This window comes from Leptinotarsa decemlineata, unplaced genomic scaffold, assembly GCF_025532065.1.
Source record: "Leptinotarsa decemlineata unplaced genomic scaffold, Ldec_3_MD MMD2_tig00026282_RagTag_RagTag, whole genome shotgun sequence".
In the NCBI taxonomy this organism is placed as follows: Eukaryota; Metazoa; Arthropoda; class Insecta; order Coleoptera; family Chrysomelidae; genus Leptinotarsa; species Leptinotarsa decemlineata.
In genome coordinates, this window is record NW_027412668.1 from 2,510,924 (window position 1) to 2,537,968 (window position 27,045).

Below are 27,045 nucleotides of genomic sequence, written 5' to 3' on the forward strand. Positions count from 1 at the left end.
AATCAACTTGTCTACGCCCTTTGCTGTTAATGATATGCTGTTGATAAAGCAGCGGAATGTTATCCAGGTTGTTTTGAAAACGTCAAATAACAGCAGATTGGAGTCGCACCAGTTTTTAGTTTTTTTACACGCTTTATATTAGCTTCACCTGTATGTATGTATGCTTGTATGTTTGTAACTCTCAAGCTTGAGATCTGTATTTGACAAAATTATCGACATTATTGCTTGATCTATTCGCGGACAGATGGCGCTGTATGCAACATTCTTGATATATCGGCATTATTTCTTGATCTATTCGCAGGCAGATGGCGCTGTATGTAACCTCCTTGATATAATTCGAACTCACTTTACATGTATTTCTTCATTTGAAAAAGGTATTTTTTATCAACACGCGCGCCTGCTGCTTTATTTGTAAATATTAATGGTCACTTTTCTAAACAATATACGGCTGATTGATCCCAAAGTTTAGATAAAAAAATTCGATGTTCTTCAAAAGCGTGTTTTTTAGTTTTTTAAACTATATTTATCTTATATCTGAGCTCATAATTTTCGTGGAGGTTACATAAAGTTTTATCACTCCATAATGTTGGAGTGATGTTTTTATTTTTCACGTGCTGAGGTATGATGAGGATTATAAGTTTTTCAGATAGAAAACAAGAGGTATTTTTTTTGCTGGGGAGAGAAATGAATATATTAGAAAAAATATGAGGGTTTAGCTCTAGCTAATGTAATGTTCAAAAATATACGTTTTTTTAACCTCGTGGTTCACATGACTTGCTTTTCTGTTTTCTTCACTTGATTCACGTCAAACAACGGTATTTTTTTCATATTATGGTAAATTTCTCTCTCTCTCTCTTTCTCTATTTTAGATGGTCGTTGCTTCCTATCTTCAGGCGCATATGACCAATGCTCCTCCTATTGGTTAACAGGGGCTTCGTCGGGGGGCGCAGCGGTCTTGCACAAAGCAATGCTGCCACCCATTTTTTTCTAACTTTTTATAATAAAAAACACTAGTTTTTTTTCAACATAAAAACAATTTAATTTTTTGAAGTCGCCTCCTACTTGGGAGACCTTTTGATAATTTCACATAGATAGCCCCCTTTATATATAGCCCCCGGCCTGGATACCGGCGTGAATAAAGGGGGCCACTTATTCATCACATTTTTAGACACTCCACATTTCAATTTTAATACGTTATCAGCACGTTCGTCCACTACCACGGCCACCACGGAACCCCTATGGTAAATTTGATATCTCGCCTTTCTAAAACTACAACACTGTCTTGTGCACTCGATTCAATCGCATAACTTTATGAAGGTCAAATGATGGAACTCCTTTACTTTGCTTTCTGTCTAGTAGACCAATCTCTTAAGTATGGAGCTCTCGTTTTTTTTATATATAGGCGGAAGGAAAACAAAACTCTCACTCGATATTAGTCGCTGAGAACAACGTAACACTTCTGATAAGAGAACGGAATAAGACGCGATCCTATGGATAATATACAATGTGTAACAACGAAAGCTTAACAGAGCCGTTTTTGAATATAAAAAGTAGGATTTTTAAAAAAAGCTCGGACACGTCGATTTCTAATTAAAGGGGACACCTTTCAAACTAATCAGATTTTTTGTAGTACGCACCCCCTCGGAGGGGTGCGTCCGACGATCCTTATTCAGATAGGGCAAGTAGGTCGAGTGGCACCTTGTTTTAAAAGTATTTCGAATACCTTTACAACTCTGTTAAAAGAAAATTTTTGTAACGATTAGTTTTCGAGATAAATTGAAGTTAAAATTGCCATGTTAATAATACATTAGACAGACCACTCTGTAACTTGTATGCCTAAATAAAAAAAAATTCGAGCAGTTCTCATCAGTTTTTTGTTAAATAAAATATCTTTTTAAAAATCAATACCCACGACTTTAAACGGGTCGTGTATTGTTATTTGTTCAAAAATGCCTTACACTACTGCTGAAAGGGTTTCAGTTATTGCTTTATTTTTTGGCAACGACTAAAATGCTAGTAGAACATCAATTTTATTCAACGAGCAAAACCCTGGTAAACACCTAAGCAGAAATCACGTTCTGGATTTGGTCAGAAAATTCAGGGAGACAGGTTCGGTTTTAAATAAGAAAAGAAATGTTCAGAGAAGGGCAGTGAATGACGATAATGCGATTGGAGTGATTGGTCAAGTCATCGCCAATCCCAGGTTAAGCACCAGAGGTTTATCAGCAATGGCCGGAATAAGCCATATGAGCGCATGGAGAATCTTTAAAAACCACAAATTCCATCGTTACAAAATTAAACTTGTTCATGAACTCAATGAGGATGATTTTGACCGAAGACATGAGTTTTGTGAGGGCATGAGTGAGAGATTAATGCAACATCCCGAGCTGCTTTATAACATCTGTTTTTCGGACGAAAGCTCATTTTATTTAAATGGTTGCGTGAACCGTCACAATTGTCGTTATTGGTCATATGAAAACCCAAGACAATACGCAGAAATACGTACCCAACATCCCCAAAAGTTGAATGTCTGGGCCGGAATATTAGGCAATCATATTATAGGTCAATTTTTCATTGATGAAATTTAACCGGTGATTCTTATTTACAACTTCTTGAAAAGGCAAAACAACTTCGTATAGTTGAAATAATTGAACAGGATCCTAGATATCAAGATGAATTTATCCATTTTCAACAAGACGGTGCACCACCCCATTATACCCAGCAAGTTCGAAATTTTTTGAATAATCATTTTGAAGGGCAATGGATTGGCAGAAGAGGTCCAATTGAATGGCCAGCACGATCACCAGATTTAACACCACTGGACTACTTTTTATGGGGATATTTAGAGTCTAAAGTTTATGCTACACAGCCAGCCAATTTGGATGAATTACCTTGTAGAATTATTGATGAATGCCGAGCTATAACTCCTGAGATGTTGAATAATGTAAGAGCAAAATTCGAACAAAATCTTTATTGTTGCATTGAGCAAAATGGCGCACATTTTGAACATTTACTCTAGATTTTCTATGTGAGTTACCCTTATTAGGTGTTACTTTTTTTGTGTGTGCTTTAAAAACAATTATTGGGATTTATTAACCCTAAAACAGTTTTTTAAACTTTTCTGTCTCATCAGCATTCAAAGAAATCAGCAGGTTGAATTCGTTGTGTAGGTATGTTTTTAGTATGATTCACTTTTTTATCAGAAGCATAAAATATCCACGTCAAAAGGCAACCTTCATAAGGAGGTGCCACTCAATTTACTTTTTTACGAAATCAAATGGACACGTATTAGCAGGTTGTCATAAAAAGCAAAAATTATTTTTTTTATGTAAGTTCTGAACGTAAATTGTTCCTTAAAAACAATTCGATTTATTTTAAAAAGAGTTGAACTCAATAAAAATACCTTTAAATCTTCAAATTATCTCGAAAACCAATCGTTACAAAAATTTTCTTTTAATAGAGATGTAAAGGTATTTGAAAGATCTTTAAAAGAAGGTGCCACTCGACCTACTTTCCCTATCTAAATAAGGGTCGTCGGACGCACCCCTCCGAGGGGTGCGTACTACAAAAAATCTGAGTAGTCTGAAAGGTGTCCCTCTTTAATTAGAAATCGACGTGTCCGATCTTCTTTTAAAAATCTTACTTTTTATATTCAAAAACGGCTCTGTTAAGTTTTCGTTGTTACACACTGTATAAAATATGTATTGAAAGCATGGATTGGAAACTCGATAAAATCAATATGTTATCGATGTTATCTTGACATCTGTTTTGATTTATGCAACGTTAAGTAAAACTTGAAATGAACATTTTTGTTTTATCAGTAAGCATAAATTGAGATATTGCAGTTGTTTGTTTCAGAGGATAAGGTTGTCCACAATTCTGCGAAATTCCAACTTTCAATACAGCCATATTATGTATTTTTTATTGCGAAAATTCCATATTTATCCATAATTACGGAAGCGCTGAAGTACGAAACCGCAGAAGGGTGACTTTAAAGTCGAAATTTCGAGTTTCAAGTCTTAACTTCAAAATTACGAGATTGAAGTCGAAATTTCGAGATAAAAGTCGAAATTTTGAAATTAAAGTCGAAATTTCGAGATTCAAAGTCGTAATTTCCAAGAAACAACAAAAATATGTGGCCCTTCTACGCTTCCGTACATAATAGATACATTTTTTTGAATATTCTTGATTAGATTTCTACATTACTCATCAGTTGGTATTCGAATTCCACGTTTATTTTCCATTCATTTCTATGTGATACTATATTATTTCTTATACATACAGTGCATTTCTTTAATGCCCCCCCCCACTTTTATTTTTTTAACGGGTCAACTCAAAAAATTTAAATTTAGTGTAATGAATATTCATATCTCTATGAATATTCATTATTCTCTGCTGTATATCTAATATTGAAGCAGGTTCAGTTTCGGACACCCTTTTGCATCAAATAGCCGCACAAAAAAAGTCCAAAGGTGTCAAATCTTGCGAGCGGGCTGGACATTCTTTAGGACCTCGACGACCAATCCATATTCAACTACAGTTCTCCTAGTTAAATTTTGATCAATAAATATATGTATTATAATATGGTTTCCCAATATTCCTGCTCTAACGTTTTTTTATAAAAAAAAAACTTAACAAACCTTATCGGGCTGTTGGAATTGCCATATGGCATATAAAAAAGGATATTTCTAGAAATATCAATGTTAATGTGTCTTCAGGAAATTATTAAATCTTCTGCCATTTTTTAGTAGGTGAAGATATTGACTTCATATTCACTATCACTTCAAAATAAATTATTCATGTATTAATTTCATTATCTCAATTTTTTCAGTTGACCCGTTAAAAAAATAAAAGGGGGGAGACATTAAGGAAATGCACTGTATAATATAATCTAAAAGGAATACACTAGAATTGTCTGGTCTTTTTTTAAAGAATATCTATTGAGAGAGTTCAGAAAAATGTTTTTTTTATAGTTCATGCTGAATATCCAGAAACGGAAAATGCAATCAAGGTTTATGCAGAACTCAAAAAGTTGATGTATTTTATTATTTTATTTTTCATTTATTTATGTATATGAGTAATCCCCATGAGGAAAAAACAATAATACAAATACGATATTTCCTTGAAACTAACTTAACCTTAATGTATGTATGAATGTTTCAATGTAAATATATAAAATTTTAATGATATAAACTCAAAATTATCGTCCTAGCTGGTTATCTATTAAATTCTGTTGCTACAGTGCTTTTTGAAGGTATTCAGTGAAATTCCTATGATGTCACAATTAAGACGGTTGGTGTAGGGTTTTTCCCACAACTATTTAGTGTAAAACCATTTCATTTTGTTGTTGATTTTCATTTTTGTATTATTAATTTTTATTAGGAAATTAACTTTTCATAACTCTAGTATCGAGCAGTCGTACAAAATATCCATCTGCTTGGGTTTTTCATGTTAATTCTTACATTTTAATTTTTACTCAGCATTCTCGTATTTTTTCATCGCATATCATTGAAAGGCTCTCTCCCTTGAACTGAAGTTTATTGCCGAAAAACATATAGATATTTAGACTGACAGGCGGTCGGTAGCCAGGCAGTTCGATGTGGGTGCTTTGTTCACTCCCTCGAATTGACTGTGTTGGTCGGTGGTTCAAGGCCTACTCTAAACGATCGATTTTCACTTGCTAACACGTGTTAGGAATCACACGTTAAAAGGTAAGACCTCGTTAATCTTTAGCTCGAACAAGTTTCGACTTCTGAGGGTTGTCGTTCGTACGGGTGCGATAGCTGGTTAACGGAGAGGTTTCGAGTAGGTACTCATTGTTGAGACTTTCATGTATTGAGACAAGGGCCCAAGTGGTTGATCCTTTGTGAATATATTTATGACCCCAACCAGTGGTGATTTTTCAAGATTGTGAGTCAGGCGCACTACCACCACGGCCAATACCACAACGCAACATCCATTGATCCATTGTAATGATCCTATGATCCATATTACGTCCCAGACAATACACACCCGTCGTGTCAAAGCAGGGATCGAACCTTTATTTGAAACGCCCTGTATCTGCAATCCTCATTGAGCTCTGCTACCTTTCTTTCGCCTTGCAGAGAGAACGTTGTTGCCATGGGAATGAGAAATTACCTGATTTACGTGTGACTTGTTTCGACTGCTGATCGGTCTACCGTGTCATTTTGTAATTATTGTGTGTATTACATTTCATTATGTCAGTCGTTCGCAATGATAATTATAACAAATTTGATTTTTTCCTCACTTTCACCCGTATCGCGGTATCTTTCGGTAACCTCCTTTCGCTCGTTTTTTCCCTTCCGTGTTGGCTACACGGGACCGCAGACATGGGCGGAGCATGGTTTTCTTTTCTTTAAGGTTGGGGTTGTAATAATTCTGTTCTTAAAAATAAATATAGTTTAAAAAAACTAAAAAACACAAAGAGATCGATAGAATGTCAAGTGAGACGCTGTCACGAGGTGAAGCTTACTTCAACGCAAATATTTTATCTTTGAATAAAAACAAAACTGAAGAAATAACTTTTTCAAAAAATACATAAAATGATTCATCAGTCAAAATACTAGGATTTCACATAGATTTCAACCTGAACTGAAAAGAACACATTCAGGAATTGCAAAACAGCTGTTCAGAAGTAAATTTTCATTTAGAAATCTCAGAGAAATAGTATCGATTGAAGTGCTGAAAACTGTATATTACGGTATGGTTCACTGCCACTTAATGTATGGGATTTTATTATGGGACACAAGCTCAGCGTGCCACCAGTTATTAATAAATCAAAAAAAAATTGTTAGAACTATGGCTAAGGCTGGACCAAGGGAACATGCCAAACCATTGTTCATCAAAATGCAAATTTTAACACTTCTATGTATATATATTACAGAAGCCATCTTGTGGATACACCAAAACAAAAATGCGAACACTACGGGGAGTGAAATTCATAAGTACAATACCCGCAATAAAGAATTGTATAGACTACCTCGAGTGAACTACACTAAAACAATGAAGCCGACTGACTATCTACCAATTAAACTATATATATATATACCGGTGGATTGGAAGACATTCACTACAAAAAAGTTGAAACTACGTAAAACAATCACTTCTTGTAAATCCACTTTATAATATTGAAGATGTTTTTTCCCATATATGGACTTAATATTTAGTACTGTCTATTTAACATACTACCTTACATAAAGCCTAGTTTCTAGGATTACCTCATTTTTACAGCTTTACATAGCTTTACAAATTTTGTTTACATAGCTTTACAAATTTTATACACATTTTTATATCTACACCTCAGTCTTGACGTACCTACACAATTATGTTGTGAATTTACCTCATAAACATTTTTGTAATTTTTAGAGGTCAATAAATATCTTATCTTTATACATATATGCACAGTTCATACAGATACAAGCCTGTTACAGTTAAGATCTTCAGTCGCTTAAAAGCCTCTCTACATGACTGCCTCCAATTTAGTCCTGCAACAATTCTCACAGAGCGAAAACACGTGACCAAGAGGTACATGTACTCCAGTCAAGAATACCATATCGCAGATGACAGTGGATGTTTGCATAATAAACGATTAATAGTATGTTTTCGTGACAATGACATTTTTCTTAACTTTTTACAAAGTATATCGACGTGTGGTTCCCAGCACAATTTATAGTCGATTGTTAGTCCAAACAACTTAGTCGTTCAACTCAGTACACCTAGAACTTCACTGTTTGAGAACTCTTCCATTTGGAGAACTGCGTTTATGTGGAATAAACTTTCTGAGAATAACGTATTCTAAAAACACACTGGTGTGAGATTTTCACTAGACTAGTCTAGTGAAAATCTCACGTAATACGTTAGTTATGGATTTTCATCAATTTTTGTAGTGCTTGTGTTTTGTCCTTGAAAAAAATCAAAAGTTTTCTCATTTCATTTCTGCATAGCTTTCCCAGACTTGCTAATTATAATTCAATAAACAATCATCACCTTGTAAGCGTATAAGCCTCATAACTTGAAATTTCATCAGTGGAATGTGTTTTTGTTGTTATTCCTGCTCCTTTCTCTCGTAACAAGCAAGTCTGTGTCGGTTTCTCTACATCGATTAAAAATACCTCGTTTGTGGCGAGTCCAAAGTTTATCGTTAATATGCATAGGACTGTCGAACCTTGATATTTGCACAAACTGTTTATATTCCGTTTTCTGGACGGATTTATTATTGGGTGGCGAACCTCGAAGTGATAAGCTATATGAATAACAATTGAATGAATATTCAGCTCTGCGAGCTTCTTTCCTTCGATTAGCGAATATTTGAATGATTTCCAAAGCGAATTCGATATTTTTAAGGATTATTTTGCGATCAGTTTCGTTGTGTGTCAAATAAAAACAAAACGTCCCGAGCATATGTAATGTTCAGTGCTCTACAGGGTATTAGCCAGGGTACTGGTTTTCTCGCCGTGAAGGTATTCTGGGATCATTGTATTTGTAGCCCTATTTTCACTCTGCTGTTAGTAATACTGAAAACAAAAACGTCAACCAAGTTTTTATTTTTTGGAACCGCACAATACTCTATGCGTTAAATCCAAATAAACTCGAAGAAAAGATGAAATATGACAATAAATATAGTTTGAAAAACACGCTATTAAAGAACATCGAATTAAAGAGAAGCGTGCTTTTTATTTTTTTTAACTATATATCGTTTATAAAAATGATCATTGATATTTTCCGATTCCGGAGGGGGAGCCCTGAAAATGAGCTACCAAGCCCAAGGCAGCAGGAGCGCAAAGGGGGTTACAAATAAGGCAGAAGGCGTGCGTGCGTATTAATAAAAAAATACTTTTTTCAAATGAAGAAATACATGTAAAGTAAGTTCGATTTATATCAAGGAAATTACGTGCAGCGCCATCTGTCCGCGAATAGATAAAGCAATTGGGGAATGTTCCTCCTGACGAAAATCAAGTAGTTTTCATAAAAGAGCTCCAAAACAACGCATTTTAAACTTATCATTTTACCCTTTTTCTTTAAAAAATTATTCAAATACTTAAAAAAGAGGAATGAAATAATACATTCGACATTTAAAGGGATTCGTTTCTATTTCACCATTTGGCAACATCGGTTATAGCTGTATGAGACAAACAAAGATGACATATTTCAGAGGCGTGCTGTTCTGTTTACTCATGTTCCGAGTTCCGAGACATTCTGTGACACATGACATTTTGTACACCTAAGCTATCGTCCTCTATATAAATAAATAACAAAACAACTGTTGTTTATGTGGCTTGTGGAGGTGGTCATGAACTATAATTTATATTAAATCGATATCATTCCGAAGAAGGGGTAGAGTGTCAGCAGATATTTTTTTTACTCAACCAATACTCAGTCTTTATACAAATTCAATATGTAATTTGAAAATTATTAGATTATTAGAAACAAATATAAATAATGATCCTGTTAAAAGTGCATACTAATAATCTCAATAATTATAAAGAAAGAAGAAAAATATATGTAGTACCATAAGCCTACAATGGCAGAGAGAATAATTTGGGAAGGTCATGAAAGAGTTTGGCAGCATTATGTGGACTGTTCAACTCGGAGAACAGGGTTGTATTCAGCAATAGATCAACAGTAGCAATTTTATTGTGTCATGTCAGAGTTCAATGTTACCAATCTAACTAAAAAATAAATATAGTTCAAAACACTAAAAAAGCTCGCTTTTAAGGAACATCGAAATAAAAAGTTAAAAATATTTTTTTAAATAAGCTTAAAACAATAACGAACGAAAAATACTAGTATTTTTGTGAAAAAAGCGACGGGCGAGTTAATAAGAGTACGCAGCGAGGAGCCCGTCACTATTATTGTCGTATCGCTGCATACATAAACACCTTTTCCTCTTCAATGAAGTAAGGTAGGTATGTCATTTATGTGCAACAGAAATAAGAGTGGTCCTAAGATACGCTCTTGAGGGGTTCCAATACCTACATTATATTGGCTAGAGAGATCATTCCGTCCGTTACATAGGAAATTATCCAGTCCTTAATATTCATAAAGTTGGACTGAAAAATCCGTTTTTAGTGTGATGAAAACATCTTGGGAGTTGAAGCCGAATTCTCCTGCACACTCTCACAGGCAGTGACGATGTTTTCGGCAGATATTGCGTTTCAGTTTGTTTTCAAATCTTCCAAAATGGATGATTTTTCTTCCAGCAATTCATTGAACTTGTGGAAGCACTTGAAAAAATAACTACTATAATGCCCCAATTGAAATCCGATTATGAATGCTGAAATGATATCTCAAATAAGTTCAGGAAGAAATATTATGTTGAAAGTCACATTTTTTCCGAAAGTTTCAATGAAATAGATCTCAGGAATGAAGTTGTTTTTTTTCGAAATAATTTCCATGTCAGTTTTATATGATTCATGATAATTATACAGGGTGTAACTGAATAACTGTCAAACATTTAAGGAGGTGATTCCTCATTGAAAAAAAGATAGGATCTTTCATATAAAGAAACTTCATTGGAGCATCCCTTGTTAAGATACAGCCCCTTAAAGGGGGTACATAAAATTTGTATAACAATTTTTTTCACAAGCACTGAAAAAGTTACAAAATTGAAATTAACCTGACGTTTTGTACTACCAAAAAGACACTCAACCAGTAATTTATTTGATTTACCCCATGGTTGTAAGGGGAGGAAAACGCAACCCCTAAAATTTATTTCCAATGTAACTTTTTGTCTTATTATTTGTTTACCGTTTAAAAATTAATTTCCGATAGCCTGTTTCATTCTAAACAAAAAATGTCTCTTGGGTTTTTTGCCCAAAATAAACCAGTTCGCAGCAAAAAATTATTTTAGGAACAACTACATCGTCATAAATGCGAACTGGATTTATTGTTATTTTGTAGTTAGTACCTGCATTAAACGATTGAAGGGTAATAAACAAAACTAATTTATTAATAACAAAACACACAACATGTAGAAATCATAGTAAATGTTCAGTATGTCTATCTTCAGACATTACGCATGCGTCTAGACGTCGGCGCATTGAGCCACGTATTAGCTCAAATATTCCTGGAGTCTCTCTGATTACCATGCACGCATTCTTAAGTCCTCTACATCGCGAACAGGAGTACGATAAACCAAATGCTGTAAATGGCCCCTAATAGAGAAATCGAGAGGATTGAGATCCGGGGATCGAGCGGGCAGTTCTGTGGTCCTCACCGACCTATCCACTGATTTGCATATGTTTCAGTTAAATGCTGACGTGCTACTTGACTAAAATGAGCGGGAGCCCCATCATGCATAAAAAATATCCCTTCTGACGCCCAAAGGGACTTCCTCCAGCAGTACTGGATGCACTTCTCTTAAAAATTGAACGTATGCCTCACCATTTAATCGAAGAGGTAGAAAATGAGGCCCAATTAAATCATCCTCAATAACTGCGAGCCACACGTTAAGAGAAAACTGTTCTTGATGGTTAGTTTCGACAATAGCGTGAGGGTTTTCATCAGCCCATATGTGGTAATTATGAAAATTAATAATCTTGTCCCGAGAAAAACCACATTCGTCTGTGAATTCTATCGTCTTCAGAAAGTCACAATTTCTTCTAATCATTTTCAGCATCCAATTGCAAAATTCAAGACGGTTCGGAAAGTCTCGCGGTAACAGTGCCTGTACTCGTTTCAGATGGTAAGGGTATAAGAGTTGTTCCTTTAAAATTCGAAATACCGTCATATGATCAACATTTAGCTGGAAAGCAATTTTTCTAGTACTGGTAGTAGATTATTCTTCAATCAAATTAAGTACTGCTTCCTCAAGCTGTGGTGTTCGTACTTCTCGATGGCGACACAATCCAGCGTTCTTTTGTCGAATGAACCATATTCTCGTAATCGTTGATGAAGTCGAGCAAATATTCTATGTGAAGGATGCTGCCGTTGAGGATACATTTCAGCATATCTTCTAGAAGCTTCTAACACATTTCCCTGCGACAGACCGTAAACGTAATGCATATCAGCCATTTCCTCATTTGTGTATGCCATTTTAATAACAAGTGAATTATTAAAGTAACAAATTAGGAACAGAACAACAACAGAACACAATTAGTAGTAATTCAATTTCGAAAATTCACAAACTGATTGCGTCATACCAATTCAATTGTCACTATCGCTAATAGCGACCCACTAGATAGATTTGTTTCGTATTTTCGCATTTATGACGATGCATCTCTGTAGTTGTTCCTAAAATAATTTTTTGCTGCGAACTGATTTATTTTGGGCAAAAAACCCATGATACATTTTCTGTTCAGAATGAAACAGGGTATCGGAAATAAATTTTTAAGTGGTAAACAAACAATGAAACAAAAAGTTACATTGGAAATAAATTTTAGGGTTCCGTTTTCCACCCGTTACAACCATGGGGCAAACCAAATAAATTTCTGGCTAAGTGTCTTTTTGGTAGTACAAAACGTCAGGTTAATTTCAATATTGTAACTTTTCAGTGCTTGTGAAAAAATTGTTGTACAAATTTTATGTACCCCCTTTAAGGGGCGGTATCTTAACAAGGGATGCTCCAATGAAATTTCTTTATATGAAAGATCCTATATTTTTTTCGATGAGGAATCACTTCCTTAAAAGTTTTACACTTATTTAGTTACACCCTGTATTGTAATGCATTTTTTTTAACCTTAGTTAATGTCTTATTTGTTGGGAGGGTAGAAAAATGTCGATATTGTAAATCATCGAAAATCTTCCACACTCCAGTGTATATTTAGTCGACAAGTAAGTATCCTCAAAGATATTTCCTAGTAACGCTAGGATTTTCATAAATAGTGTTTCTACTCAAATAATCCGTTCAGGTACTTCCTCGTTTTTGAAAGTGTCTTTAGCTGCATTTTTACCTAAAGGCGAACAATCAACAGCACATCCTAATTACTGCCATTGAAGTTAGAATCACTTACAATAGTTTTTGGGGGTGGGGACAATCCTTGTCCATCCAGTGTAATTTTGAAATCCGTATCAGTCGTCTGTAAATATTGGTTTTGGCCCTATGGGTCGGTAGTTTTGACTAAAAAGGTGGAAATGGTGCTATAAAAGATGGTGAGACTACTTTCTTTTTTCCTTTACTGAGGTTCAGATACGTTTTTGTTTCAAGTTCAGATAGTATATCGATAAATAATCTGTGGGTGCTAATGAAGGAAGTCTATTTTGTAATCGAAATAATTGAATTTCACTCATATTTTATCCTGTTATATCTACTGTAGCTGTGGTTTTACTTGTTCAGATTATTATTTCTTCTTCTATTTTTAAGTTTTTCGGTCGCTACCATTTTTTACGATAACCCGTTTATCTGAACCTGTTTTTGGGGTAGATTTATAATTTACAGTCATAAATTACAACTCTATTCTGGGTTAAAACGGCCAACTTTGTATACAACGTATAAATATCTAAAATTGACAATGTGAAAAGAATTGATATGATAGCAATAGACAAATCGATCAGAAAAACTCATACTTTCATCCAACCGAGCATCTAAATTAATAATTTGTGTACACCTTAAATTCATACAGTGGTTTCCAGTTTCTCGGATGGATAATAATGATAATAATAATGATAATGCAAAGCCACTTCAATTTTTTTTAACATGGCCTTAAAGACTGCGTGTGTTCTCGGTATATGGAAAGTATCTAAAATATGTCCAATACTGAAATCAAGGGCTCCAAATAACATTCTGAACTATAGACCCATAACAATTCTGTCCAACTTTGCAATAGTCTTTGAGATGTGTCTGTATAACATTTTTCATAAAGTGAGAAATAGTATAACTTTATATCTGCATGGTTTCATCAATAAACCTTCAACAACTAATTTCATGTGTTTTACACTGCGTTAGGTAAACAGCTGGATACAATCTATACAGACTTCTCAAAGGCCTTTGATGAATTGAACCATCAAATTCTACTGAATAAACTTTTTTCTGTTGGGTTCGTATATAAATTGATTCATAATCTGTTTGACTGCCCTGATTTGTTATCTCAACTAGATTTTCACGTACCGAGACGAAGTAGTAGAAACGAACTATTTTTCTATTTGCCTTTGCCTAGGATCAACGTGTTAATAAAATCCCCAACGCCTTTCGTGTTATTAGCCCGGGGAGTAGTTGTTTTCTGATAGGCGTCAGTACATTCAGCCTACCGTGTAGGTATATTCGAGACTGGCTTGAACGTTTAAAGTTAATTTCTTTAGATTTGTTTACTGCAAGTCTTCAAGCATAGCCCATTGACTAATAAGAAAGCAATCAATTGTGTTGATTTTTAGGTGAATGACAATGTTTCATGGTGAATTTCATTAGTTCGGCCTTCCATTGTCTAGTTTGATAAAATTATCTCTGAAAGAATCGATGAAATTAAAAGGAAAATCTGAAAATAACAATAATATAAAACAATAAAATAAAATACAAGCAGCAACAGTTATTTGATATTTGTTCATATCCAACTATTTACATTGTGATTAATCCTATTTTAAAATTTCAATAAACCCCGACAAATTTGACTAATTAATAATAATAATCGTCTTTATTTTCTTTTTCATTTCTTCATTTTCTCTTTCCACAATCACCTTTATTGTTTTGTTCTCTCTTCTATCAAGTGTGTGTGTCATTTCCTAATTTGAGGCTACCTTTCTAGTTTCTTAGTTCATTTCCTACTTGAATTTGAATTGCAAAATACTACAAGAATTTATTCCCGTCCTCTTTCATATTTCTTGTACATAAAATCGTGTAAAATTCGCAACAATGAGTAAAACTCCTCCAAAGCTATAAATTATCTCGAAATTACACAAATATTGATTGATGAACCCAAGTTTCTAAAGTACCTGCTCTAGCTAAATATGCATTGCGGGACACTACAAGGATCAGTTCTTGGCCCTCTTCTATTGTTATGCAAAAACAATCACCCTTCAGCCAGACAAAAATGTAATTCTTTCGCAGACGAAGACGCGAAAAAGCCTCAACTTTCGGTATAAATCTCCTAAGATTACTAATTATCACTGAATTATCCAATATTGATAAAAAAACTCGCCTTTGTTTTCCAGATGCACTGTACGAATTTCAACACGGAAGCGGAGGACAGTTCGAAAGGCGGCGACGTCTTGGTGTCGGTGGCGACCTTGGTGACGGAGGGTCGTATCCCCGGTGGCCCCCCCGGAAGTCCAAAAAGTTTTACGAAGGGCCGCACTGCACGTTGGTCAAGGGGACCAATCTTGGACATAAGTGCCACGGGGAAGACTCCCTGGTGAGTGGATTTTTACGTTATTTAATTTTCAAAGCTATTAATTAATTTGTGAATGATTTTAACTTTGATAATGTTGAGTATTATGTGGAGCCGGTTAACCAATCGCATTTATCGTACCAACTAATATTAAATCTTCGATTTTGTCGATTATCTGACGCTTCAATTGAAATCAAATTTGGTTAAGGCCTTCCCAGAGTTTTAATTATGTATAATTTATTATCATAAGATAAATATCTAAAATTATTTGTCAGCAACCAATTGACTATATCGTCAGAATTTTTAATTTCGTCCAACTTATCCATAATAAATGGAAAAAAAACTCACCGAAAAGTGAAAACCTGAAAACACCTTGAAATTGAAAGAAAACAGTTTGAAAACGCATTAGAAATATTACCAAAAAGCACTGCTATGATACAGTACTGCCTGTTTTATACGTAAATAACAAATATTATCAAAAAACACTAAATCGATTTCCCAAAATAACAGAGACCAACTGGAGGCAAGCCTCCTCTAACGCTATAATTTCTGCAACTAAAATTACAATTCGGGACGTATGTCGCTGGTTGGATCGGTCTCGTGGAGCCTGTCTTTTTTAAAGCGGTCGGAGGCTTGGCTCCCTTGCTACGTATGACATTTATTATTTCGGGTTGATGGTTTATTCGTTATTCGTTCATGAGCGGTGCGTTTGAGTTTTGTTGATACAGGATACAGTATGGTACATACTACGTAGTGAGTGATAGTGTTTTTTCGGACATATTATGTATTTATATTAAAAATTAATGGTAAATGATACCCAAGCAGTTGAAAAAAAGTAATCATGATTATTTGTCAATATCTTTCAATTTATTGCGATGAATAGCCTCAAATTTTATGGGGAGGCTAAGCCTCCCTTGCCTCCTGTGACGAGCCGCCGCTGGTCAGGACAGACAATTCCGCTTTCTGTTTCTATTAGTTTGTTGGGGGTTAAAATCCAATGTGAAACAGATTTCAAACAGACAGATTTCAGATTATAATTGAACTTCAGTTCTGTCATATCATTGTTGATCTATTGCCGAGTACAACCCTGTTCTCTGAGTTCAACCGCCCCTCTAATGAGTTATGTACACAATTTTTACAGATATGAAGAGTCTTTGAACCTCACTTCAAGTGTGATTGCTCTGTAAATAAAATTTAAAAAAATGCTTGGTCAAAACATGTCCCTAAACTTCAACCATGAAGATTATGAACGTTCACGACAAAGTTTTATCGAGAAAAGGCCAAAATTCGTGTAATCGTTCTGTAATTATTATATTATTATTAGTGGTGCCTGACCTTGGTGAAAACGGTTCGAAATACGAAAATAATGTATCTGCTTTCGCATCGATGCGTGTCTTACAGGACGATTCTGTTGAACGATTTTTTTCGGCAGAAAAGAAATATTTTGATTGAAAATGCACGAGAGAATTTTTTAATGTTCTTCAAAACTGGAAAATAATCGGGTTCAGAAGACAAGATTATATTTTATTAATCAAATCAGCAATGGGCTCCCGCGACAGCCGTGACCTGTGGTGTTCCAAGGGTTCTATAGTAGGGCCCTTACTGTTCGTGATTTATATAAATAGTCTGGTGATGAAAGGAAAAATGAGACAGTTTTTCCTGTTGTAGAGCCATTTCATGGTTTTATTTGAATGGGAAGTTGAATCTGGCCTTGGGTCGATTAGTTGGGTGTTCAGAAATGTCAAATTTTATCACGTTTTTGAAAAACACACTTTGATGTGAGATTTTCATTTACAAAACCGCAACATGTGTTTCGCTTTACAATGGCATCTTCAGCCGTCACAATACTGACTAAACAAATTCTGGGTCATGCTTTTATGGTAATTTGAATCACTACTATCAGTATTACTTGACAGATTTCTACGTGATAAATTAATTACCTGAACTAAATACCTTTCTAGGAATAACTAGAATAATGAATACAATTTTTATAATTAGCAATTTCCTCATTGCAAACTAAATTCAATAAAGGGGAACAATTCAAATCTATTTGATTTTTGAGCAATAATCTAATGATTTTCAAACATTCCAAAAGGTTGAGATTTGAACCTTTCTTTTCCAAATGCAATACTTCATAATTGTATTTCATCAGTTCGGACTTCCTTTGTTTTATATGATATAAATTGATTTGAAATCCCAGAAAGAATCTGTAAAAAAATTAAAAAGATAAGCTGAAAAATAACAATTATATTAAACAAAAATAAACTGAGTTTATAATGAAATAAAATACAAGCAACAACCAAAAAAAAAAAAATAAAAAATTGAACTATAAACACGAGATGAAAATTAAAAAAAATATTAACAAGAAATGAAAAATAAAAATTTTAAAGATTCTAAACCAAGTTACTATACGACGTTTCGATTGTTAGAATCCACCATCGTCTTTGGGTGATAACTGGATTAATTCCTCCGAGATCTGACTATAGATCATTCGAGTGCTTTCACCTATCCCCTCTTCTCTCTCTTGGCATAATCGGTTTTAGCGAGAGTTGACCGTTTGACGGGAGTTGGTCGTGTTCTACTTGATTAGAAGTTTCCATATGTTGCGTATCTCTATGCTAGCTTGGCTAAATGCTTTTTTTGACAACATATATACGGCTTCTTTGAATTTTTTCCTAAACCAGTGTTCTTCCTTGTGGATGATTTCAGCTTGAGCCACTTGATGTCATGTTGATGAGTCCAAACATGCTCTGCTGTTCCGGATTTGCTGGTTTCTCCTCGCTGTGTGTGTTTCTTGTGCTCAGCAATGCGAACTTTCAATGGCCTCTTAGTTTCACCGATGTATGATTCTCCGTACTTGCAGGGTATCCGGTAAATGCAATTCTTGGAATCGCAGTCCGCGTTTGGTGGCCTGGTTTCTGTAAGACTGCTACGGATAGTGTTCCCTGATCTGAAGCAGGGAAGTACAAGTACTGTTTGTGGCGGCTTCTCTTCCTTGTGAAGCTCTTGCTGTCTTCTAGCTAAAGCCTGTTCCACTATCACTTTGGAGTAGCCATTCCGTTGAAAGTCATTTTTGATGATGCCTAGTTCCTTTTCGAAACCTTCCTTCGTATTACAGAGCCCAAAAGGACGGTCTAGTAGAGTCTTGTAGATTCCTCTCTTAGTCGATTGATGGTGGTTGGATTTTTGGTTCAGATACTGTCCTGTGTGAGTGGGTTTTCGATATACAGATGTTTCCCATTTAGTGTCGGTACTCTTCACCAATACGTCTAAGAATAACAATTGGTTGTGGACCACGAAGCATTGTCAACCACCTTCAAAACAAACTTCATAATCGTGATTCAACTCGTGCCCCCCTGTCATAAGATGATTCGCAACTGATGAATTGATGAACGTTTGCTATTGATGGCTGCCAAACAAATACTAAACAACGCAGCGTCTTCAAATTTGAAACATATGATTTAGAGATTGTGTACTTTCTAATACAGTGATACAGCCATCTCTAAGTCAGGCTGGGTAGTTCTGGGACCACCCTCTTAGCGTATTACCACCCTTATTTTATGGCTATGGAATATTCATATTCTTCTAGTTGAATACCACTGTTGATAATTTATTTTTACATTTACATTTATAACAACGATACAAATACAATACAAATATATGCATAAATAATGAGATGACTTGAGCTAGTGCCTCTGTCTTATGCCGCAGTATTACCAGCACTCTCATCCCATTCATAATAGTGAGAACATAGATATGCAATTTTTGTTGTTGTTGATAGAGTTGAGCGGGGGTACAGTTTTAGTTAAAAAAAAGTATTTTGAAGATGGCTATATTGCAGAATATATGCTTTTGAGTCTGCTTTAAATTTATGAAGATTTTTATATGATTTTGAGAATGGTATTTTGAATAACCTGAGTTTTGTTTATAACGCTAGTAAATGCGACCCCCGTGCTGTGGTGCAGTATCGCAATACTGATTCTATTAATGAATTGTTAACTACCAGTAGAACTTTTCTACTTAAAATATCTCTGAGAGTGTAGAATTTGTGAATAAGTTTTCTTACTCTGCTAACAAAGTAATTAATGTGATCATTCCACCTCATGTGCTGGTCCAGTATTAATAATAATAATAATAATGTTTATTCGCAATAACAAAATACATGTACTAAATTTCAATCATTTACAGATTTGCAAATAAAATAGTTCAGTCATTTAGGTTCTGGCGAACCTGTCTATGACAACTACTTACAAGCAGAACGAGTATAATTAGATAATTTAATTAATGAATACTGCTAGCGAAACAAATTTTGAAAAGAGATACAACAGAAAAAAAACTATAAATATAAATGAAATAAAATGAATAGAAATGGAATTTTTAATAATCAGTTCGGAACACTCTTCTATCTTTTTAACATTTTGTGAGTGAACGGAATTTTTTTCTTTATATATATGATTATCCCATCATTTTGATTCAAACGTTCTCCATTGTATATCATCTCATAATCATTTAATCTATATAATAATTCATTTTTGATTTCCCAAGTTTCAGTTAATATTATGCAACTAAATGATTTTTTTTTATTTACGAGATATAAACTTCTAATTGGTTACAACTTTTAAAAATACTACGAATATTAATATAGCATATAGAAATCGACTTTTTAAGTTTGAATGTTTCGAACCTATCATTCTATTCCTGTATAGAGAAAGTTCTGTTGTATCTATATATATATAAAAATATAAATGAACTATTAAATTCAAAAATTAGATAGTGAAAACAAATGATTTTTTTTCAAAATTCAGTTCACTTATTTGTTATTTCCGTACGTTTATTAACAGATTTACTCCTAGTTCTTGGTCCTGTTGGTTTTATAGGTGTTAGATCCAACTTACGTTTTTTGTACAGTGCTTCTCCTAGATATTTGATTTTTGAGACGTTCGCTATTTTTGGACACTAACAGTTATCATTCCTTTCTAAGCAGCATTCATTATGCAAGAATAAATAATCAAGTCTGGGTTGATTCCGGTTCTGTAAGTGAAAAAGTAACGAATTTAGTTTCATCAGTATTTAATGTCAGTAAGTTCTTGTTTAGCCATTTTTGTATTTTAATGAATTCATATCCGGCAGTGTGATACAACTCTGACCACTCATCGTGTGTAAAGATAATGGCGGTGTCATCTGCGTATGATATTATTTTCCCCTGGAGATTTTTCATTTTGCAAATGTCGTTAATATAAATGAGAAAAAGTAATGGGCCCAGTACTGTACCCTGAGGAACACCTGTGGTAACTATCGAGGGTTTGCTTAATGCATTTTCTATTTTTACTCTTTGAGTTCTTCAATTCAGGTAACTGGTAAATAAATCTAGCACTGGACCTCTTATTCCGTTGTCTGATAACTTGTGCAGTTTGAATTGACGGGGTTATATTTTTAGGAGTGATTAATTTTTGGGAAAGAAAGTTTTTGGCTTTCTACTACTCCATCTGATACAAAAAAAAGGGATGAGAGAATCTCCCAAAAATTTTAAGCAGTATATGGTGCGATACAGTGTCGAATGCTTTGGCTGAATCGAGAAAGACAACTAAACATTTTTTGAAAGATTTAAATTCTTCGTTACATCGTTCGTGAGCTCTAGTACTGCATTTTCTGTGCCTCGATTTTTCCTGAAGCCAAATTGTTTTTCCATAATCAAACAGTTTTCATCCAGATAATTCAACAGTTTCTCTTTTAGACAGTATTCGAAAATTTTAGCAAAGCTGTTTATGGATAAGATGGGTCTACAAGTAGTCAGTACGGAACGTTTGCCTGATTTGTAGATTGGGGTGATGATCGATTCTTTCCATTGTTTAGGCAGGGTACTTTTATTGAGTGTTTTTTGATGACTTTCGAAGTGATGCCATCGGGTGCTGGTGAACAATTATAATGCTTCAATAGCGTTCATATATATTTTTTTTTCAGTGTTTGAAATTTGAAAACGACCGTGAGACAGTCTTGGACTTGTGCCAGAAAGAGGTTCCGCTGTGCATTGAGGTCCTTTTGGCATGCAGTTGCGAAGAAATTGACGCCAAAACCGATTCATTAGACAGCGCCTACGTTCTGGAGCAGTGGCATTTCGACATCCAATCCAAAAAGTAAGGAGGGGTTCTTTGGGGCGCAACAAAGATGATTGTCTTAAAAAAATCCGCTGCCACGTCTTTATTCTTCTAGGACCGCCGTTCCGATTTTCTTCAACCTCAATCAGCTGGTCAGCGCGATCCGATCGCAGCTCTACTTCTCCCAGATCACCGCATGGCTGATGACACGTGACGAAACCGAGGCTGGTGGTATAACCGAGAATAGCTTCCGCTCCTATCTGACTGCCCCTGGAAAGACGCTGGCCACTTCCATATTTCATCTGTCGGCCAACAAACACGAATTCCCCGAGACAGACATCGGCAACGGACTTACATTGAAAGTGTGTTGTTACAGCCTGCCCAGAACCTCCACCATTCCCGACATCAAGTGCAAGAACTGTGCTACGAAAAAGGTAAAAAAAATCTGGATTGACTGGTACTAGGTATTTTGCGTCTTCGAGTTCATAAAAAAATGTGTCCCTCTTGTATAGTTCAAGTAAAAGATATAGTTGCCACCTACCTTCCAGCAGTTCCCCTTTAATAACAGACACAGCGCGGTACTCATCGCTACATTCTGTTGGTCACCGTAACATGACTTCAAATTTAACTTTATGACTCTTCAGCCAATCGTAAAACTCGGTTAGTAAAAATTATCCAATACGCACCGCCAATTCTTCAGTCCACGTGGACTAATTCGTTGCGGCATAATTCCTATGTATTGGTTTTTTGGCCTTTGACTTCGCCGACACCTTTAAGATTACTATATCGGTTACTTCGACTATACAATGTTGCAGACATACAGTGCATTTCTTTTAATGCCCCCCCTCTTTTATTTTTTGAACAGGTCAACTCAACACCTGAGCAGTATCTGACACATCCGTTGACTCATCCAATGCTAGAGAAAACCACTCATGATGTCCATTTTTGTCAGACAGTTGAGATGATATATTTTCTGCGATGTCTTGCACCCTCCGAGCCACGGTGTTTGCTGACAAACTGACACTTTTATATAAATTTACCTTTTCGAGGCATATTTCTTCGGCTACTGCAATCAAGCATTCTTTTATCATTTCTCCATCGGTGAATGGTTTGCCACGTTTTCCGATTTCAAGAGCCACTCGAAAGCTGGCGCGAGTTGCAGACTCTTGTTCAGTATTCGCTTTGGTAAACAAAGATTGCTGCGATTTGAGTCCGCGTTTCAAAGCTTCAAATTTTTCCTTCCGCAAACTTCCTGTATACTTGGAGTAACTTTGAAGATGTTTCGATTCATAGTGTCGTTTAATGTTATAGTCTTTGAGAACAGCTATGGTTTCATTACAAATTAAACATAGCGCCTTATTACTGGACTCAATCACAAAATACTGAAAGTTCCATTTTTTTTTGGAACGTTCTGCATTAACTGTCGATTTTTCGCTTCTTTTCCATACTAACAAATCACACATAAAAACAATAAGTCAAATCAAAATACTTTAATTGACAGGTGTTACTTTATTTCACAATGGACAGTTTCGCTTCCTTCGCCTTTCCTACGCAGACTAACTCGCAGTTGCGCCGCTAGCCTTTTTATATGCAATTATTACTGCCATCTCGAGGTGATCGGAATACACTAGCTAGAACCAGAACTTTCTCTAACCAAAGCGGTAATTCCAAATATTAATTACGCCTAATGTCACCTAGCGGGTAGCTGAAAAAGATAGTACATAGTACCACTACTCGCCGCTAGATGTCGTTAAGTGTCACAATACACAATAATAATTGAAATGCAAAAAAGCGTAAGTTTGCTTAGGTCACGCACTTTGCGACTATCCTAGTCTAGAAATATAGTTGAGGGCAGAAATTGGCTGGCCCTTGGAACAAACTGAAAAAATCATTATGGCCCGAAGGCTGCAAAGTTTGGACACCCCTGCTCTAGACAAGTAAAAAAGCTATTTGGATACTACTTTTGCCGGTCGATAGATTGGCCGTCGAGGTCCTACAGAATGGCCAGCCTGCTAACCAGATTTGACACCTTTGGACTTTTTTAAGGGGCTGCTTCAATATTGGATATACGGCAGAGAATAATAAATATTTGTAGAGATATTGACATTAGTGTGTTCGAAAATGTTCGACGTGAAATATCGGATAGGCTGTTCGTATGTCAAGAAGTTCAAGGCAACCATTTCGAGCATCTTCTGAAGTGACCTCGAGCTTATTACCTCACATTATGTAGTTAAATGTCAATGTATTCAGCCAATTATTCAAAGTTCCGCCATTTTGTAGTAGTTGAAGATATTGACATTATATTCTAAGGTTGTGAAATATTCGTCAGGAGCTTTAAAATGATGTGTCACAAGACCCCCCTTTCTATTTAATTTTTTTCCCAGATGGCGTCCAGTCGCCATCTTGTAAGTTTCATCTTTCAATTTCACTTCAAAATAAAGTATTCATGCATTAATTTCATTATCCGAAATATCAATTTTTTTGAGTTGACTCGTTCAAAAAATAAAACGGGGGGGAATATTAAAGAAATGCACTGTATATGTCTCTAAAGAGGGCCCTCATTATGATTCCTTTTGGCAGTTTTTTTATCAGATTGTTTCAAGACTTGTTTCTGTCATAATCTCCATATCTCAATAGATATATATTCTACTATGTCGTGACATATACTGATAGATAGAGAATTCTGTTCTCTATCTCTTGATGCTGTTAATTTTAATCAACCAAGTATTTAATGAACTTCCTGTTCGACGTTGGTTTGCGAAATTTCGTTCCAGAGATTTTAGACTCGAAGATGATCTTTAAAGTGGTCGACCCACAGTGATCCAGGATGAGGATTTGAGGACCTAAGTGGATGGCGTGGATGCCAAAAAAACTGGGCGTCAGCTCCCATGCGGTTTGTGATGCAACGTATTAGAAATGTCGAAAGAGGTCGAAAAGTGGGTACCCCACGATTTGAACGATCGACAGAAAGTGTCACTCTTCAAAGTCCTTTGCGCAACCAAAACGATCCTTTTTTGGATCGGATCATCGCGTGTGATGAAAAGCGGAGCCTCTACGACAACAGGTCGCTCAGGATAGTGGTTGGAAACCGATGTGCCACCCAGTCACCTCCCAAAAGCAAAAAGTCACCAAGAAAGACCATGGTTCATCCAGATATATCATCTAGTTCTTCAAATCATTTATTTCAAGTCTACATTTCGTTTTTATAATGGCCACAATTCCAGTCCATATGTTCCAACTTCTGGAGTCCCCCAAGGCTCCATTCTAGGGCCTTTACACTTTTTTATTGTTTGTGAATGATTCAGTTGATGATTTAGATACTAGAACGTTACTATATACAACTTCAAAACAACTTTAATGTGGTGCATGATTGGTGCTTGAGCTACTAATTAATTCATCAGTAAATGTATCTAAATCTTTTCTTTCAACTTTTGTAAAGGGATTGTTCAATCTGTTGAGCAATAAATGCTATTATTGTTAATGAGTGACACGAATTAATGCGCTGTTTGACTATTGTGGCATGCCTGTCCGTATTTAAGTTCAATCCTCTTTCAGGTTTACGACATAATGGACCTGGAAAACTGCCTGACCCCTCGAACCGTCGAAAACGGGGCTCATACGAAGGACAACCACTCTCCCCAAGACACCAACGCCGACACGCACAAGAATTGCTTGTTCGACGACAGAATGGTCACCTCTTGCACGTTGAAAGGCAAACACAGATGTGACGACCTGGAAGAGGAGGACAACATCAAAATCGACAATAATCTGAACGTGAAAAGACTGTGCCAGAGCAAGAAAAACGAGCCTTCGACCAGCTCCCTGAAACGTAACCTAAAGGTGTATATCGAACACTCGACGCCTTACAGCAGCGATAAGTGCGTTCCGAGGAATGTCAGGCTAGATATGCTTCACACCAAAAATGATCTCAACAAGGACAAGGGACAGTTGTTGTTGGACGCTATCGAACGTAGCGGCAGGAATAGTACAAACGAAAGTGCAAGAGAGAATGAAAGTGATCCTGTAAATTGTGATAAGCGAGCAAGTGATATATTTAGTATTAAGCAAAACAGTAATTTTAGCATATACAAACAATGTGATAGCCCTATTCCGCATGTGGGACCGAAGAAAATGAGGGATATATCGAACATCGACGTGGCGAAGTGCATGAACGTCAAGAAGAAGATCGTCTTCGACGAAGAAAAGGAGGGTGGTCTAGTAGAGATTCCTAGTCCTTCGGAGAAGGCAAAGTTCCGCAAGAATTTGGGCAGCGCCGCTACTATGGTGTTCCACGCCAGGACGGGACTTCCTCTCACGAGTAGTCCTGCGCCTGTGCGGAAGGGGAAGTCCTCCTTTGATTTCGACTCGTCTATCAACTCAGTTTCAGCAATAAAAAGGTAAATATAGATTGCTAGATTTACATTCAGAAGTAGCTCAATTGAAACTCTCATAAGGATTGTTTAATTCCATAATGGTGACATATTATTCATTACCATTTACTCTGATATGAGTATCAGTATCAAAGAATACAAAGCTCATTGAAACTATAAGTATTCTTACATTTATAGTACCTACCCTAACCACCAGAGAGCGGTGGCAGTACGATGTCAGTATCTAATATTGTTACCAACAGAATTGGGTAGCATATCGGATCATATCGAAGTATCATGTTTCAATCTTTATAGAGCTGAGGCACTTCATTGCGTCTTCGAGTTTCCAGCTTTGACTGTTTATTTTTGTTATTAATAATAGAGTTCCAATAATTGTTAGATGTACTATGCCGGTTCTAGCTCAAAATCCCATAATTTTTCTTATGGTGCTTCATTTTGCAAATTTAAAACGTTTCAAGGTTATTTGAACTGGTCGGTGAGGAAGATCCTCGTCCATCAGGATGAAGGGAATAAATACTGTTGAATAATAATAATAATTTTAAAACATGAACACTAGGACGTGAAATGACTGTTGAATAAATTTGTAACGTGCTGCACATCAAATGAAAGGCAAGGGAAAGCAGAATTTATTGAAAAAACAAAGATGACATGGCATGACATAAGTTGTATCTTCGTTAATAATAGTTAGATTGTCACGTGCAGCACATCAAATGGAAGTGAAAGAGAATGTTGAATTTATTTACACAAAAACAAAAACGGTGGTATGTCACAAAGGCATTAAGCCGTATCTTCGTTAATAATAGTCGGATCGCACATGAAATGAAAGGTGGAAGAAAAAGCATGGGATTTGAGCTAGAAACGGCATAATACTTTTTTACTTGTTTTTGACCAACAACTCCAGTACATCAGTCGCACTTTAACTCTTCATATTTCTCTTCTTTCAGTGCATTATTTTCCAACGGCTTCTCAACAGACGACGAAAGTGAGAGCGATGGAAGTATAGTATCGCCTTGCAGCCCCGATATATTGCCGACTAGCCATTGTCAGGTGTCCCCCATCAAGTTTCGGAGGAAAGGACACGCAGCGGGTTTATTAGGTTGGTAGTACTTTGATTGTTCGAGCACCCGTACCTTTAAACTTACAATCTCTCGGATACAGACGATGTACGTACTTTTGAATATTAGTTTTACTTTGACATTGCTCTGCGTCGAGTCTGGTTTGTAGTTCAGGAATATTCTTCGAGAAATCTTTTATTATCGTGATCTTTTTCATTGTAAAATG

The 27,045-nt window shown here is 35.7% G+C and overlaps 1 protein-coding gene and 1 long non-coding RNA gene across 2 annotated transcripts in view; one reads left to right on the top strand and one right to left on the bottom strand.

Annotated features, from left to right (window-relative positions):
- Window positions 1-27,045, bottom strand: part of LOC141484612 (uncharacterized) — a 431,842-nt gene that overhangs the window by 101,125 nt on the left and 303,672 nt on the right. The gene's annotated exons all lie outside the window — the stretch shown is intronic.
- The window catches only part of atos (atos homolog atossa), a 58,034-nt gene that overhangs the window by 26,018 nt on the left and 4,971 nt on the right, over window positions 1-27,045 (top strand). Inside the window, 6 exon segments of the mRNA XM_074179537.1 lie at window positions 15,103-15,205; window positions 15,208-15,302; window positions 21,240-21,412; window positions 21,489-21,807; window positions 24,929-25,770; window positions 26,709-26,860. Of these exon segments, the coding sequence (XP_074035638.1) occupies window positions 15,103-15,205; window positions 15,208-15,302; window positions 21,240-21,412; window positions 21,489-21,807; window positions 24,929-25,770; window positions 26,709-26,860 (1,684 nt within the window).